This window comes from Hemitrygon akajei, chromosome 18 (genome assembly GCF_048418815.1).
Source record: "Hemitrygon akajei chromosome 18, sHemAka1.3, whole genome shotgun sequence".
NCBI classification, from domain to species: domain Eukaryota; kingdom Metazoa; phylum Chordata; class Chondrichthyes; order Myliobatiformes; family Dasyatidae; genus Hemitrygon; species Hemitrygon akajei.
This window is the reverse complement of record NC_133141.1, coordinates 33,921,704-33,939,086: the sequence shown is the minus strand read 5'-3', so window position 1 is coordinate 33,939,086 and position 17,383 is coordinate 33,921,704. Positions and strand designations below refer to the sequence as shown.

The 17,383-nt window shown below is 38.6% G+C and overlaps 1 protein-coding gene across 5 annotated transcripts in view; it reads right to left on the bottom strand.

The window, feature by feature from the left end:
• LOC140741287 (signal transducer and activator of transcription 1-like) overlaps positions 1–17,383 on the bottom strand; it is a 102,521-nt gene that overhangs the window by 18,490 nt on the left and 66,648 nt on the right. For all 5 annotated transcript variants that reach the window (XM_073071308.1, XM_073071312.1, XM_073071309.1 and 2 more), the window contains 5 exons: positions 11,288–11,386; positions 10,051–10,186; positions 7,168–7,220; positions 4,657–4,751; positions 2,963–3,102 (listed from right to left, as the gene is read on the bottom strand). In XM_073071308.1, coding sequence (XP_072927409.1) covers positions 2,963–3,102; positions 4,657–4,751; positions 7,168–7,220; positions 10,051–10,186; positions 11,288–11,386 — 523 coding nt within the window. The remainder of the gene's footprint in view (positions 1–2,962; positions 3,103–4,656; positions 4,752–7,167; positions 7,221–10,050; positions 10,187–11,287; positions 11,387–17,383) is intronic.

The window sequence follows — 17,383 nt, the reverse complement described above, 5'->3', positions numbered from 1 at the left end:
AATATTTTGACAGTCAAAGCGAGCACAGAAGACATTGAGCTCATCTGGAAGCAAAGCCCTGTTGTCTCTCATGTTGCTCAAGAAATGATTGTATTCAAGTCCTGTCATAGCTGTCCAGCAGGGTGGACAAAGGACAGGCAGTGGATGTCATTTACTTGGATTTTCAGAAGACGTTTGATAAAGTGCCTCACATGAGACTGCTTAGCAAGATAAAATCCTATGGCACTACAGGAAAAATACTGGCATGGATAGAGGAATGGCTGACAGGCAGGAGACAGCGAGTGGGAACAAAGGGGGCCTTTTCTGGCTGGCTGCCAGTGACTAGTGGTGTTCCTCAGGGGTCAGTATTGGGACTGCTACTTTTCACATTGTTTGTCAATGAATTAGATAATGGAATTGATGGCTTTATGGCAGAGTCTGCGGATGATACGAAGATAGGTGGCAGAGTAGGTAGTGTTGAGAAACAATGTGGTTGCAGCAGGACTTAGACAAATTGGAAGAATGGGCAAAAAAGTAGCAGATGGAATATTGTTGGGAAATGTACAATTCTACATTTCTGTAAATGGAACAACAGTGTGGACTGTTATCTAAATGTGGAGAAGATTCAACCATCAGAGGTGCAGAGGGGCTTGGGAGTCCTCATGCAAAACTCCCAGGAAGTTAATTTACAGGTTGAGTCTGTGGTAAAGGCAGCAAATGCAATGTTGGCATTTATTTCAAGGGGAATAGAATATAAAAGCAAAGAGATAATGCTGAGCCTTTATAAGACACTAGTCAGGCTGCACTTGGAGTATTGTCAACAGTTTTGGGGCCCATATCTCAGAAAGGATGTGTTGTCACTGGAGACAGTTCAGAGGAGGTTCACAAGGATGATTCTGGAAATGAAGGGGTTAACACACGAGGAGCATTTGCAGCTTTGGGCCTGTACTCACTGGAATTTAGAAGAATGTGGGGATCTCATTGAAACCTACTGAATGTTGAAAGGACTAGATAGGGTGGATGTGAAGAGGACATTTCCTATGGTGGGGGTATCCAGAACAAGAGGGCACAGCATCAAAATTGAGGGGTGAATCTTTAGAATAGAGGCAAGGAGGATTTTTTTTTAGTAAGTCAGAGAGTGGTGAATCTGTGGAATGGTCTGCCACAGACTGCGGTGGAGGCCAAGTCTGAGCGTATATTTAAGGGAGAAGTTGATCGCTTCCTGATCGGTCAGGGCATCAAAGGAGATGGCGAGAAGGAAGGTGTATGGGGTTGAGTGGGACCTAGGTTCAGCCATGATAGAATGGCAGAGCAGACTCGATGGGCTGAATGACCCAATTCTACTCCCATGTCTTATGGTCTTAAGACCGAATGATTTTGTGGAGCCACACTCGTCTACAACTGCTTTAATAAAGTCTGTGACAACCATTCTGTACTCATTCAGATCCACAGACAAGTTCTTGAACTTGGCCCAGTCCACTGACTAGAAGGAAACCCATAGTCACTCCTCTGCCTCCTGCGACAACCTTTGTTGTTCTAATCTTTGGCAATTTTCTGTTTAACCTCTGCCTGTATGCAGGTAGAAAGCCAGTCAAGCGATCTGATTTACTGAAATGTGATCTGGGCAAGGAACAGTAGGTATGCCTTATCTTAGTATAACAGTGGCCTTGTGTGTTGGGACCTCTGGTGCTTCAGGTTATATGCTAATAGTTTTCTTCCAACAAGCATAGTTGAAGTGCCCGCTATAATTTGAAATGCATCTGGATGGACTGTTTCTTGTTTGGAAACAGCATCATGCAGTATCACAAGCACTTGATACTCCTTGGCCTCTGGTGGTATATAAACCGCAGTCAGGATTATGGAGGAGAACTCCCTAGGTAAATAGAATGGATGGCATTTGACTGTTAGGTGTTCAAGGTCAGAGGGACACTGGTTTGACAAAACCACCACATTGGAGCACCAACGAGAGTTCATCATGAAACACACACCTCCACCTTTTGCCTTTTCTGAACCAGCAGTTCAGTCTGTTTGGTAAATCAAGAAGCCTTCCAGTTTGATTGCTGCATTTAGCATGCTGGGAGACAGCCAAATTATTCTATGGGTAAAGTGTACAAACACGTAGTCATCTGCCAACTAGAGAATGTCATACTAACATTGAACTCGTACAGGAATAGGCTTCTAGAGTGATGTTGAATAGACTTGGATAAAGATGGAACTATGACCTACATAAACCTCAAAGCCCTAATCCCTTGTCTTTTAATTTTAAAACAAGCCTTTTCTTTCGAAGACATGACACCAGATAAATTTGATGTGAAATGATGACCTCAAAAGAACCAGCCCTCCCTCATTTACCTCAAGAGACAAGGACTCTCCTTGTCCCACTCCCTGAAGTTTTCTTTCTTTTCTTTTTAAATCTTATTAATTTTTAAACAAACATAAATGAAACATGAATAGCGAGTTTGAGAGTACATAGTTAATAGTTTAAATAAACATTCAAATAGATGATAATCCATATATAATAACCTCCCAAACTCTCAGTAATTACGAACAAAGGAAGTAAAAAAAATAACCCCCCCCCCCAAAAAAAGAGGAAAAAAAACTAACCAACATGGGCCATTGCATTATGTCAAATATAACCAATAACTCCGTACCTCCATCCAAATAATTAAGGATAATAAAAGTGAGGTTTAGGAAAAGACAATTTAACTCATATGAAAATGTTGAATAAATGGTCTCCAAGTTTCTTCAAATTTAACTGAAGGATCAAAGACAACACTTCTAATTTTTTCTAAGCTCAAACAAGAGATAGTTTGAGAAAACCACTGAAATATAGTTGGAGGATTAATTTCTTTCCAATTCAATAGAATAGATCTTCTGGCCATTAATGTAACAAATGCAATCATCCGTCGAGCTGAGAGGGATAAACGACTATTATCCGCCATTGGTAAACCGAAAATTGCAAGAAGTTTTTAATATTATTTACTGTTGGGTAAATGCTCCACCCATGAGAAGGTAATACCGCCGTCCCTGCAGCTCTCGCTGAAGCGAAGCAGGAAAGTGCCTGTCGGCTTGTGTTTCAATAAACTGCGCTCTCTCTTCTTACTCAAAAACCCAATAATGTTCCTGGAAGACAAAATTTACAAACTGGTATTAGCTACTTCAGAACAGACTTTTCACAGTTCTGGGCAGGATGGAGATCACCAATTATGATGTCGTACATCTTGCCGCTTTGCAAATAAAATTACCTGATCCAAACTGCCCAGTCAGTATAATGAAATATATGGATTATTTTCCACTTAACTAAGTGTTTGAGTTATTTTAAGCCTGAACCACAAGCCAACACACTGAAGCATTGTTAAGTACTTTGACAGCACCGTTCTTTCCTTTGGTGGATTTTGTCTAGAAAGCTGGAATCTGCAGTAACACTCAAGAGAACAGGACCGTGGATCTACTCAACAACAAGTGTCTCCCTTTAAAACCTCAGTCCAATTCAAAACTACTCAATAGGCAAGATAGCATATTACCATAAGTAAAGCAATGGACAGCTATTTGGCTTCCTTTTCCCTGCTCAGCTACTCATGAACAGGGCTGATACTTCCCTCCTTGCTGTTTTCCTGCACCGTCCCATTCCCGCGATTCCCTTCACACAGAACAATCAGGTTATCCACATGCCTGTAAACCTAGGATTTGAATAGCTTTCAAATCCTACAGAAAGTAGGCTACAAAAAGTGATGGACACAGCCAGATTCAGAAACAGTTATTACCTTACAACCATCAAACCTCTGTCCTGGCATGGTAACTCTATTCACTATTACTCTGAACTGATTCTATGACCTAGAGACTCACTTTCAAAGACTCCTTACAACTCATGTCTCAGCATTATTTTTATTTGCACAGTTTGTCTTCTTTTACACATTAGTTGTTTTATCAGTCTTCAGATGTTTTTGTATAGTTTTTTTGTTTAAAAAGATTGTAATTTTTTTCTGTAAACACCCGGAAGATAAAGAGTTTTCTATTTTGATAACAAACTTACTTTGAACCATTCCTCTGAAGGAGCATTCAGTATTTGACTGTAACTAAGCTACCAGGCATTACTGAACTCCTTTTTACCATCTGATAGAGTATCACAGCACAGAAACAGGCCCTTTGGCCCATCTAGTCTGTGCTGAACTATTATTCTGCCTAGACCCAATGACCCACACCTGGACCATAGCCCTCCATACCCCTGGTATCTCCCCCATGTTTTGCAGATTGTCAAAATCAGCCGATCCAGGAGGCACACAAGAGCTTCTGCTGGGCTTCTTCACAAACATGTTAACCTACTTCTTTCTGGAGAATGAGCTGGCTTCACTGGCCACCCATCTGCCCCACCACAGGCAAGAAATGTTATTAAGTTCTAGCTGCCTTTACACCTGGATGACCAATCTAAACCAGTGTTTCAACTTTGCACCAGTCCAATTCACAACATCAGTGCAGCAGATCAAAATGTCTTGCCTAAAGGCACAAATTATCTATTCCCCAAGCTGCCTAAAATATAGCAGTCCCCTAGCCTGTGTTAAGTTACAAGACCACTTCAGCTCATCAACCACAGGCATATAAACCTATTTTAATGCTTTGAAGTAAAAGACATCGTAAATATCAAAGTTATGAGAACACTATACTGGAGGTGAATATTACCCATCGTTCCAAATATCCTCCAGGCATTTCTTAATAAGGTCCAGGATCCCTTGCAACCAGAGCCAGAAGGAGAAGTTCTGATTTGGTAAATTTTCCTATGATGGAAGACATCAAAAAGTGTTTAAAATGCTAAGAATAAAACCATAGAATGATACAGTATACAACATTAATTTATATAATTATTTGTCACATGTACATCCAAACACTGAAATATGCCATTTTACATCGAATCAACAAGAACTGTACTGCGTAGCTCACAAATGTCACCATATTTCTACGCCCACAACTCACTAACCCTACCCACAAGTCTTTGGACTGTAGGAGGAAGCCCACACGGTCACAGGGAAGAATGCACAAACTCCTCATGGACAATGGCGGAATTTGAACCCCAGCTGGCGCTGTAAGGTGTTGCACTAACCACTATACTACTGCACCACCCAATTTTATACAAACTTAGTGAATGTTTCCACTGGTGTGGAAATCTAGGTCTTGGGGTGGGGGAGGTCTCCATTATCCTGAAACTTGGGATAGAGACAAAGAAACCTTTCTAATCTTTGTTCGTGGTGAGACTTGGAATTCTCTGCTCCAAAGAGCTGTGCTGACTTGGTCATTGAATATATTCCAGTCTGAAGATTTCGGACTTTTGGGGAATTGAGGGTCACCTGAATCAGACAGGAAAATGGGCCAAGGTCAACTATCAGATCAGCCAGGCAGAGATGTGTGGACTGTTTCTACTCCATTACGTTCTTAATGCAGGAACTGATCATTTGGTCCTCTGTGCCTGTAGCAGCTTTTTGAAAGTGCTGTCTAATGAGCCCAACTCTCCCTTCTTTACCCCATAGCTCTGACAATTTTATTCTCAGGTTTGATGACAGAATTATCCAGATGCCATTCATTTGACTGCGAATGGGGCAATGTTATACACAGCGTACTACACACCTCTGCTCATAATCACCAAATTTAATTGTTCCACTACTGGCTGCTGCGCTTTCACATACCATGGCCTTGAGCTCTGAACTCCATCCCAAAACTTCTCCACCCCACTCCTTTGAGGTGCCGCGCCCTTGACCATCCTAGAGTCACCAGCCCCAATAAGCATCTCAGTGTCAAGTTTTATTTGTTAACACTCCTGCAAGCATTCACTACGCATGAGCAGCCAAGGAACTGAGGGAGCTTTCAAGGGCTCTTCAACTTGTGTATTCAATATTTATTACATTTATTATCATTCTTTCTTTCCTTTTGTATTTGCACAGTTTGTTGTGTTTTGCACACTGATTGAACACCCAGTCGGTGTGGCCTATCATTGATTCTATTATGGTTATTATTCTATTATGGATTTATTGAGTATGCGTGCAAAAAAATCTCAGGGTTGCCTATGGTGACACACATGTACTTTGATAATAAATTTACTTTTAACTATCATCCCCTCAAAACTAATTAATAAAACTTCAAAACCTAGGCTCAGTATCTCCGTGTGCAATTTGATCCTCAATTTCCTCACTTGCAGAGGGCTCCAATGCCATATTCAAGTTTGCTGACAACACCATTGTCAACAGTCAAATCAAAGGTGGTGATGAAACAGCATATTGGAGGGTTGTATGTGGTGACATACATTTACTTAAGATAATAAACTTATTTTGAACTTTGAGCAACATTGTGGGCTGTTCCTGAGCTGTTCTGTACTGTTCTATACAGTCTGCCAGACCAATGCTTACTGCTCTTTAGGCTGGGGTATCAAAAACTAGTGGCTATTTCAAAATAAAGACTTTAGTTTATTGGTCATATACACAAAGATGCAATGAACCTCCTTGCTCATACTAAGTTCACATAGTAAATAGTATACATTGTGTTGGAGTGAGGTGTAGAATTGTTACTGTTCTTGTAGCTTAACTTTCCTATGTTTGCTTATAATCTTTATGCAATCACCTGTAGAATTATTAGGTTTTTTCCTAGTAATAGTAGTATAGCTAATTCTTTATTTTTGTTTAGAAGCTTGGGCTGTCCCAAGCCAGTGGGTGCTGGGATCAGATGTCTATACAAGGAGATATGAGGGCTGGTGAGTCAGTAAGCCTAGAGTCTGGGATCCCGTCATCAGCTAGTCCGGCGGTCAATACCCAAAAGGTCTATCCCAAAGGTCTATCAGAAGTCCGTAAGTCAAGGGTTGTGGAAGCTCAGATGCTGAGTATATTCAAGATCAAAATTGATTTGACTTTTATATGTCAAGAGAATAAAGAAATGTTGGGTTAATCCTGGAGTGTTCTGAGGTGAAAGGTGATCTTATTGAACAGTGCAACATACTTCTTGCTTTTATGTCTCATGGTCCTTTGTTGAAATTGAGATAATAATCAATTAAAAACCCTATCAAGAATAGAGATGGGCTGATGAGTTGTTATTGTAAAGGGCCAGAAAAGTGAAGAAATTGAATATTACTTGCTTTAATTGCTGAGTCTGGAGCGCTGACATTGGCAAGTTTGGGTATAAACAGTTCAGAGGTAAATTAGAGACACCTACCTTTGAAAACTTTGCCCATGTAATGCAACAATCTGCATAGTTTTCTTGAACCCCTAAACAATGCAAGGAAAACATAACACAAAACTGAAAACAATGGAACGCCCCTTGAAACTGCTGAACAATGGCATATTTTGTCATTTTAGCTGAAGTTTCACCATGGAACAATCTTATAAGAAAGCCACCCATTGGTCATCTCCCCAATGCTCTTTCCCCAGAGTCCTGTACATTGTTCCCTTGTAACATTTATCCAAATCCACGGAAATTGTTTTATACGGCTGTAATTTATCCAACCATGTGCAACTCTGACCATCACACTGGACGAAGGATGTGGAGGCTTTTCAGAGGCCACAAAAGAGGTCCACCAGGATGCTGTCTGGGTGTGAGTGTAATAGCCAGGAGAGATTGCACAAACTTGGGTTGTTTACTCTGGAACATCAGCGGTGGGGGAACAGCTTGATAGGAGTACATAGATAGGGTAGATAGAGAGGGTATAGGCACAAGGCAAGAAGTGGGGGGGGGGAGAATGTTACAAGAGATTTGCAAGGCATGCTCTTTTATATATTGACAGTAGTAGGTGGTTGGAAAATGCTTAGAATAATAGTTCCACCAAAATGAATAGTTTTGTGAAGTCAAGAGTCAGGATCTGGACATCAGTGCAAGTCCAGGATTTATTCACAATCTCTTGTTGCTCCAACAAAGGTAATATTGGACATTTTTAAAAGTTTGTTACAACCAAGTAGCTTGCTGGGTCACTTTAGAGGGAAGTAACTGAGAGACTGGAGCAATACAGTAAAAATCTGATAACCTGCTGTCTGATTGTTTGGAAATCTCAATGGATCCACATCTGGCTCACTGGATGCTTCTGGTTCACTGACTCAACAACCATCACCTAGTGGCACTCACATCTACTGTGATGAGGTTCTTTGAAAGGTTGGTCATGGCTAGAATCAACACCTGCACAAGCAAATTCCTGGACTCTGCAATTTACAGCAGATGCAATCTCCCTGACTCTCCACTTGGCCTTGGATCACCTGGACAACAGCAATACCTATGTCAGACTGCTGTTTATTGATTATAGCTCAGCATTCAACACCATCATATCCTCAGTACTAACCAACAAGCTCTAAAACCTGGGCCTTGTAGTGTATTCAATATTTCAGTAATATTTGATTAATCTTGTAAATATATTGTTTGATTAAGCATTCCTTGAAGCTTACACAATTCATTGTGGTTTATATGTAATAAATACGTAAATGGCATATACCATTGCACCATCACGTCATACATGAATGTGTCACTAAAAAAGGAAAAGAAAAACTAAGTAGACAAATATCCCAGCTCCCATATTTTTCTTCCAATTAGTTTCTGGAGTTACAACACATAATAGGCCTCTGTACATCCCTCTGCAACTGGATCCTTCACTTCCTCACCAGGAGACCAAGCAGTGCAGATCAGAAATAGTATCTCCTCCTTCCTGACTATCAACACTGGCACATCAAGGATGCATGCTTGGCCCACTGCTCTACTCTCTCTACACCCGTGACTGTGTGGCTAGATAATTCTAACATCTATAAATATGCCGTCAACACAACTGTTGCTGGCAGAATTTCAGATGGTGACAAGAAAGCATAAAGGTGCAAAGTAAATCAGCTGTTTGAGTGGTGTTGCAACCACTACCCTGCTCTCAACATCAGTAAGACCAAGGAATTGACTTGACTTCAGGAATGAGAAGGCGAGGGAACATACACCTGTCCTCCAAGGGACCAGCAGTTTCAGGTTCTTGGGTCTCAACATCTCTGAAGATCCAAGCTGGGTGCAACACATCGATGCAATTACAAAGTTACGACAGCAGCTATATTTCATTAGGAGCTCGAGGAGACTTGGTATGTCGCCAAAGACTCTAGCAAATTTCTACAGATGTACCGTGGAGAGCATTCCAACTGGTTGCTTCACCGTCTGGTACAGAGAGGCCACTGCACAGGATCAGAACAAGCTGCAGAAATTTGTAACCTCAGCCAGCTCCAACATCGGCACTATCCTCCCAGCACAGAGGACATCTTTAAAAGACCATGCCTCAAAAAAGCGATATCCACATTAAGGACCCTCAATATTCAGGACATTACCTCTTCTCATTGCTACCAAAAGCAAAGTACAGGAGCCTGAAGACACACACTCAGCGTTGCAGAAACAGCTTCTTCCCCTTCACCATCAGACTTCTGAATTGACAATGAACCCATGAACAGTATCTCACCAAATTAAATTTAAAACAGAGGGAAAACACTATTTTAATATATACTATTTGTAATGTACAGCTTTTTTTTTTTATTATGCATTGCAAATATACTGCAGATCCATAACAAAATTCATGACATATGCCAGTGATATTAAACCCGATTCTGGAAAAAAGAATCGAGATTAGAGCAACAGAGACACCAGAGGTTATTAAGAGTTGGAGAAGATTACAGAGATATGGAGAGACAAGGCTACGGAAAAGTCAAAGCTTTGCTCAGCCAAGGAGCCATTGGAAGTCAGCAGGTACAGGACTGATCAGTGAAAGGGACATGGTGAGAGTTTGGATTTGGGCCAGCAAAGTTTAGGATGACCTCAAGGTGATGTTGAGGAAACTCGGGAGACCAGTTAGGAGTGTGTTGGAATTGTCAGGCCACAGAGTGAGGTGCAAGCAATTGCTTTTTCTTCACCCTCCCCCCAAACAATCCAGCACCTTTAACGATCATAATTCTTTGATTACCAAATTTTCAGATCATCATGGTTTGTTCAGGGATCTCATTCAATGGATTATTAACTCAAGCCTTCCAATTACTTGTCCAGTAACACAACCACTATCTACAACCCTTATCCTAATAAAATTAACTATCAACTCACCAAATAATTTTTCTGCCAACATGTTAAGCTGTTCAGGGTCCAAATGTCTCTTGGTGTTTGAAGAAAACTGCCAGCTTAGTGCCTCTGAGAGCTGACTCCATGGTGCCAACGGAGGTTTCGAAAAGAATGTAATATTCTACGAGAGACAGGGACAAATTTCAACTCTCAAGTTCTTCCTACGGAGCTTGCAGTCTATACAGAAAAGGACACGCGTTGGTATTTCATACTTGCAACATGTGAAATGGAGGCTGGTCAGCTATTTAACCCTTCGCACCCAATCTACTGCTTCAATTCCTCTTTCATGCTCAATCTCCCAATCCCCTAGGTTGATTTGCAGAAACTATTCTATCTTTCAATTTTCTCAATGATCGAGTGCAGCCGACAGATTCATTTACATCAACACATAGTGAAATGTGTTCATAAACGACACAACCCAAGGTCGTGCTGGGGGCAGCCCACATTCATCACCACACATTCTAACAATTCACAATCCCCAAGTGAGGTCCTAACATCCCTATCCTGATACTCCAGCCAGCCAGAGGAAAAATAACATTGCAAATTTCAACAACAACAAAAAATGGGAGCATCTTTACCAAGTGGACAATATTTTCCTGATTTGATTCCTGAAGTCATAAGCTCCATTTCTAAGGTTACATATCCTGACTGTGGGTGTAACAGGGAATAATGAAACTGCTCTGCAGCCCTGTGAAGAATAGGGGATGTTCTTGTAGCAAAGTTATAAAGGTTAACTCTGCAGTGTGGGCATTAAGCAAGGATACAAACTGACTCAAGTCACAAATTGCACGTTAAATTGAACCTAGTTACCAGTCAAGTAACCATCTCGAACCCAAAGGCAAACTTTTCCCATTGTACACAAGATGGAACTGTACAGAGCTTAAGAACCATGAGGCAGTGAAGGTTGGCATCACGAAGGCTCATCTCATACATGTGGGACAGACAGAGAGATAGAGACTTGCAGTTCCCTCCAGAAGTATTCTCTCTTTTACTACTTCATTAACCCTTCATTCTTGCTTTCTACAATATATTCTTTATGTAATTCTAATAAAATAATTTTTATAACCTTTAACATGTATACAGTGCCTTCCTTGTTTGTGAATACCTCTCACTGCCAAATCAAAAAAGAACAAGGAAAAAATTTTAAAATACTTTCATTACACCACCCCAGTTGCTTCTCCCACCCCCAACTTGGTTGAGAAAACATTGCAAAGATCCTTACCTGAAGGTCGCTGCACAGCATGTTGTACCAAACCACTGAAGCCCAGCCGTTAAGGAGTTGGCTGGCATTTGAGATGACAACCACAGGTAAAGTGCAAGTCTGTCAAAAACAAGGTAGATTTTAATGTAATTGCAGAGAAGATAAAACTACTTAACCTATACTGCCATGAAAGAAAGGCAAATAAATTGCAATTATAAAGTGCCAATCACATCCTGTGTATGTTCCAAAACTTTTGTAGTCAGTAATGTAGGAAACAGAGCAGCCTTTTTTTTTGTAGATAAGGTCCCCCATTCGGCAAGCTGATAAAATTAATACAAGCAAACAAAACACGTAAGGTGCCACAATCCCAGTGATGCAGTAGATGGAGCCGCTACCTCACAGGGCCTGTGTGTCACTGTAAACTGTCCTGCTGGGTAGGAGCATCTGGGGAGAAGGTGTGCAGGGGGAAGGAAGTGAACGGGAAAGTGGGGAGAATGAAAATGCAGGATTAATGTAGGATTATTTACATACATGGTTGGACAGTAATCATGGTGAACTGAACCAGAATCCATACACGACTCAAACCACTCGCAAGTACATTGCCCTTTGGAAGTTCTGTTACTTGTAGATTAATCGTTGATTCTTGTTCAGCCCAAAAACAAGCTCCTGTTGTTTTTTTATTTAAAAAAGAGCCACACATACAGAGTACTGGAGGAACTCAGGAGGTCAGGAAGCATCTATGGGTGGGGTGCGGGGGGAATGAAAGAAGTCAACATTTCAGCCCTTCACTAGGACTGGAATGGAAAAGGGCTTATGGCTTCTGTCTCTTGCCTTTCCAGTCCTGTTGAAGGGTCTGAGTCTGAAATGTCAACCATTTATTCCCCTCCATAGATGCTGTCTGACGTGCTGAGATCGTCCAGTACTCTGTATATATTGAAGGTTTACAGCACCTGCAGAACCACTTCTGTTTATTCTTTTTTTTTTAAATTGTCTAGTGTAGATCAGAAACAAAAATCAGCTGTTCTAGGCAGTTAACAAGAAGTGAAATAACGTCAATCTCACGGGCAGGCATTCTGTGCACTTTTGCTGATGGTAAGGAAGAATCTGATGTCGACAATCAGAAACAGTACATTGTTTTGCACAGAACTGTTAGAGTGGACTTGGTCAAAATCTTATTGAAGTAATTCTGCCAACAAAGTCCAATTTCAACAGGCAAGATCAGGTCCCACAACAGAAGTAACTTGCTGGATCACAACACTTTCTCCCCCATTACACGGTCATAAAGCCAGTTGAAGCACTGAGTATCAGGAAGGCGTGAGGGAAGTAGCCAGGCAGCTGGATGGATAGCTCACTACAGCTATGGCAGGACAAAACTGAAAAGAACAACTTCAGCAACTCTTCGTACCTCAACTGAATGGAAAAAAATCATGACACGTTGTCAGCAAACAATGAACTTAGTTCTCAATGTTAACTGAAGAACGAACATAACCAAGGTAAAATATGGGAGGCATCGTGACTAAAGCCACGGCCTCACAGTGCTAGAGACGCAGGTTCAATCCTGACCTCGGGGGGGACGTCACGTGATGACGTAGGATCGAGACGCTGGAACCCAGCCCTCCCGTAAAAAATCAATAAATCAATGTTTAAATGAAGAAAAATTAGCCAATGCTTTCATAAGGTTACTTATAAACTACTCCGGATTGTTTTAAGCTATGCCTCATAAACAGAGGACGAAGAAAAATACTACCACGAAGACAGCTCAAGTTCGAAAAGAATCAAGGCCTACTTCTACCGAAGAACCGCGGACTCAGGTACAACACATCACTGGCGAAACAGAACAGGAAACTGCCGCAACATGGGCCATTTCTAAAGGAGAAGATCAACGAGAATTGCGCAAGCGTAAAGGAGCGAGCATGCGCAAACGAGAGCAACCAGAACTACAAATCCCAACAGCGACTTCAACTGAAAGTGACAGCGATTCTGAGAGAGAGTCAGACTCTCTGGATAAATCAGACGAAGATGGAGATGAGAATTCCTCTGAAAATATAAAAAAGACTTTGAGGCAAATAATGCATAAATTAAATGCATTAAAAGTAATTAAAAGTAACCAAAAAGTAATTAAAGAAAAAATAACGAATATGGAGGCTATGTTTGATAAAATGACAAAGAAACAAGAAAAAATGGAAAAGAAAATTACAGATTTGGAAATTAAAATGGAAGACATGGATGGAAGAATGAAGGGAATGGAAGTTGATAATAATGCCTGGACATCAGAAAGAAAACAACTCGTGGAAAAAATTGATAAGCTTGAAAATTTTAGTAGACGTAACAATATTAAAATTGTTGGACTTAAAGAAGGTACCGAAGGAGAAGACCCAATAAATTTTTTTCAAAAATGGATCCCTGAAAAATTGGAAATGGGGGAAGAAATTTCAATTGAGATTGAAAGGGTGCACAGAGCTTTAAGACCAAGATCTCAAGATCAGCAAAATCCGCGATCAATTTTGATAAGATGTTTAAGATACCAGGATAAAGAAAAGATTTTGAGGGCGGCTGCCCAAGGTGCCAAAAGAAGAAAGGGTCCATTGATGATAGCAGAGAAACTAGTTCTTTTTTATCCTGATATAAGTTATAACCTTTTGAAGAGAAAGAAAGAATTTAATTCAGCAAAAAAAGTCTTATGGGGAAAAGGTTATAAATTTTTAATGCGTCACCCAGCAACATTGATAATTTTTTTGGAAGAGGGAAAAAGATTTTTTCCCAATTATCGAGACGCGGAGGTGTTCGCACAAAAACTTCCATTTATTCGCTAATTAAACGTAGAGACTTATAAACGTAATGGTTAAAGACGAAGACAGAGACAGCGAATGGAACTGATGGACATTTAAGGATGATACAAGGGAGAAAAGTAAAATTTTAGAAATGTTAATTGAGAATAATATGTTTTTTTCTTTTCTTATATATATACTTTTTATGTTGCGGGGGGATGGGGAGCTTTGAATCGGTTACTACGGGATTCACGTGTGTAATCATGGCGATTGCCATGACCCGTACAACAGAGGGGGGTAATGTTGTGTTTTTTTTCTTTCACAACATTAGTAGGGGGGTATTTTGTTTTTTTCCTTATACTCTATTTTTCTTTTATTTTTTTGCCTGGATGATTGGTGGGGACACACATAGCAACATGGAGACTTCTAAAAAGATTTCCCAGGATACCACGAAAGTTGAAAGATTAGGTATTATTATAGATTGGAGTAACATAATTAAAAATAATGACTAATTTATTGAATTTTTTAAGTTTTAATGTTAATGGGCTTAATGGACCAGTAAAAAGAAAAAGAATTTTAACATATATTAAAAAAATGAAAATAGATATAGCTTTCCTACAAGAAACTCATTTAACGGACATAGAACATCAGAAATTAAAAAGAGACTGGGTTGGAAATGTTATTGCAGCTTCATTTAACTCAAAGGCGAGAGGAGTTGCAATTTTGGTTAATAAAAATTTACCAATTAAAATACAAAATGTATTAATTGACTCGGCAGGAAGATATTTAATTATACATTGTCAAATTTTTTCAGAACTATGGACTCTTATGAATATTTATGCACCAAACGAAAATGATGTAAAATTTATACAGGAGGTCTTTTTGAATTTGGCTAACGCACATGATAAAATATTAATAGGTGGAGATTTTAAATTTTTGTCTAGATCCAGTTTTAGATAGATCAATAAAGGCTATTACAAAATCAAAAGTAGTAAAACTAACTCTATCATTGATGAAAGACCTAAATTTGATTGATATATGGAGAAGAATCAATCCAAAAGAAAGAGATTATTCATTTTATTCAAATAGACATAAAACATACTCAAGGATAGATTTTTTCTTATTATCAACGAATATTCAAGATAGAGTGAAAAATGTGGAATATAAAGCAAGAATATTGTCTGATCACTCTCCTTTAATAATGACAATGATAATGATAAAGAGGAATCAATTTATAGATGGAGATTTAACTCAATTTTACTAAAATGTCAGGACTTTTGTGATTTTATGAAAAAATAGATTCAGTTCTTTTTAGATACAAATTCACATTCAGTTGATGATAAATTTATATTGTGGGAAGCAATGAAGGCATATTTGAGAGGTCAGATAATAAGTTATACTTCTAAAATTAAGAAGGAATATATGATAGAAATAGATCAATTGGAAAAAGAGATTATAAAATTAGAAAAAGAATCTCAAAGAAATATGACAGAAGAAAAACGAAGACAACTTATCAATAAGTTAAAATATAATACACTCCAGACATATCGAACAGAAAAAGCAATTATGAGAACTAAACAGAGATATTATGAACTAGGTGAAAGATCACATAAGGCCCTTGCATGGCAGTTAAAAACAGATCAGATTTCTAAAACAATAAATGCAATCCGAACAAAAGTGAATAAAGTTACTTATAAGCCTCTAGAAATTAATGAGGCTTTTAAGAACTTTTATTCTGAGTTGTATAAATCAGAATCAAAAAATGATGATGTTAAGATAGAAAGATTTTTAGCACAAATAACTCTTCCAAAATTAGATACGGAAGAACAGAAGGGATTAGGTATGCCTTTTACAGTGAAGGAGGTTGAAGAAGCTCTAGGATCACTTCAAAGTAATAAATCCCCAGGAGAAGATGGTTTTCCGCCTGAATTTTATAAGAAGTTTAAAGATTTATTAATTTCTCCCTTTATGGAGTTAATACATCAAGCGGAAAGAACGCATAGACTTCCAGAATCTTTTCCAACAGCTATTTTAATAGTATTGCCAAAAAAAGATAGAGACCTTTTAAAGCCAGCATCATATAGACCTATTTCTTTATTAAATACTGATTATAAAATAATAGTAAAAATCTTATCTAATAGATTATCTAAATGCTTACCAAAATTAGTGCATATGGATCAAACAGGATTTATCAAAAATAGACAATCGGCAGATAATGTAACCCGGTTAATTAGTATAATCCATTTAGCGCAAAAGAGGGAGGAAATGAGTGTGGCAGTTGCTTTAGATGCAGAAAAAGCATTTGATAGATTGGAATGGGATTTTTTATTTAAGGTATTGGAAAAATATGGATTAGGAACATCATTTATAAAATGGATTAAAACCTTAAATACTAATCCCAAAGCTAAAGTAGTGACAAATGGTCAAATTTCGACACCATTTCAGTTAACAAGATCAACTAGGCAAGGTTGTCCATTATCACCTGCTTTGTTTGTGTTGGCAATAGAGCCATTAGCTGAATTAATTAGAATGGACCCAGATATTAAGGGTTTCAGAGTTAATCAGGAAGAATACAAGATTAATTTATTTGCTGATGATGTTCTACTTTATTTAACAGATCCATTACATTCATTATGTAAATTATCTTATAGATTAGAAGAATATGGGAAAATATCAGGTTATAAAGTAAATTGGGATAAAAGTGAAATTTTACTTCTTACTAATGGAGACTATAGACAATGTCGATTAATAACTCAATTTAGATGGCCAGCAAATGGTATAAAATATTTAGGTATAAGAGTTGACAATGACATAAAAAACTTATACAAATTAAATTATTCACCACTTTTGAAAAAAATTCAGGAAGATCTTGATAAATGGATGGCATTACCAATAACATTAGTAGGTAGAGTAAATACTATAAAAATGAATATATTCCCTAGACTACAATATTTATTTCAATCATTACCAATACAATTACCCCAGAAGTTTTTTCAAGAGATAAACAAATATGTGAGGAAGTTTCTCTGGAAAGGTAAGATGTCAAGAATATCGTTGGAAAAATTGACATGGAAATTTGATCTAGGAGGGTTACAACTTCCAAATTTCAAGAATTATTATAAAGCAAATCAACTTAGATTTATTGCATCTTTTTTTGAGAAAGATAAACCGGCATGGATTAGAATAGAACTAGACAAAATAGGAGAAAACGTACCAGAAGATTTTATATATAAATGGGAATCTAAATGGATACGGGAAAAGAAAGAATCTCCTATATTAAAACATTTGATTGATTTATGGAATAAGATAAATGTTGATGATGAGACAAAAAAATCTTTATTAGCAAAGA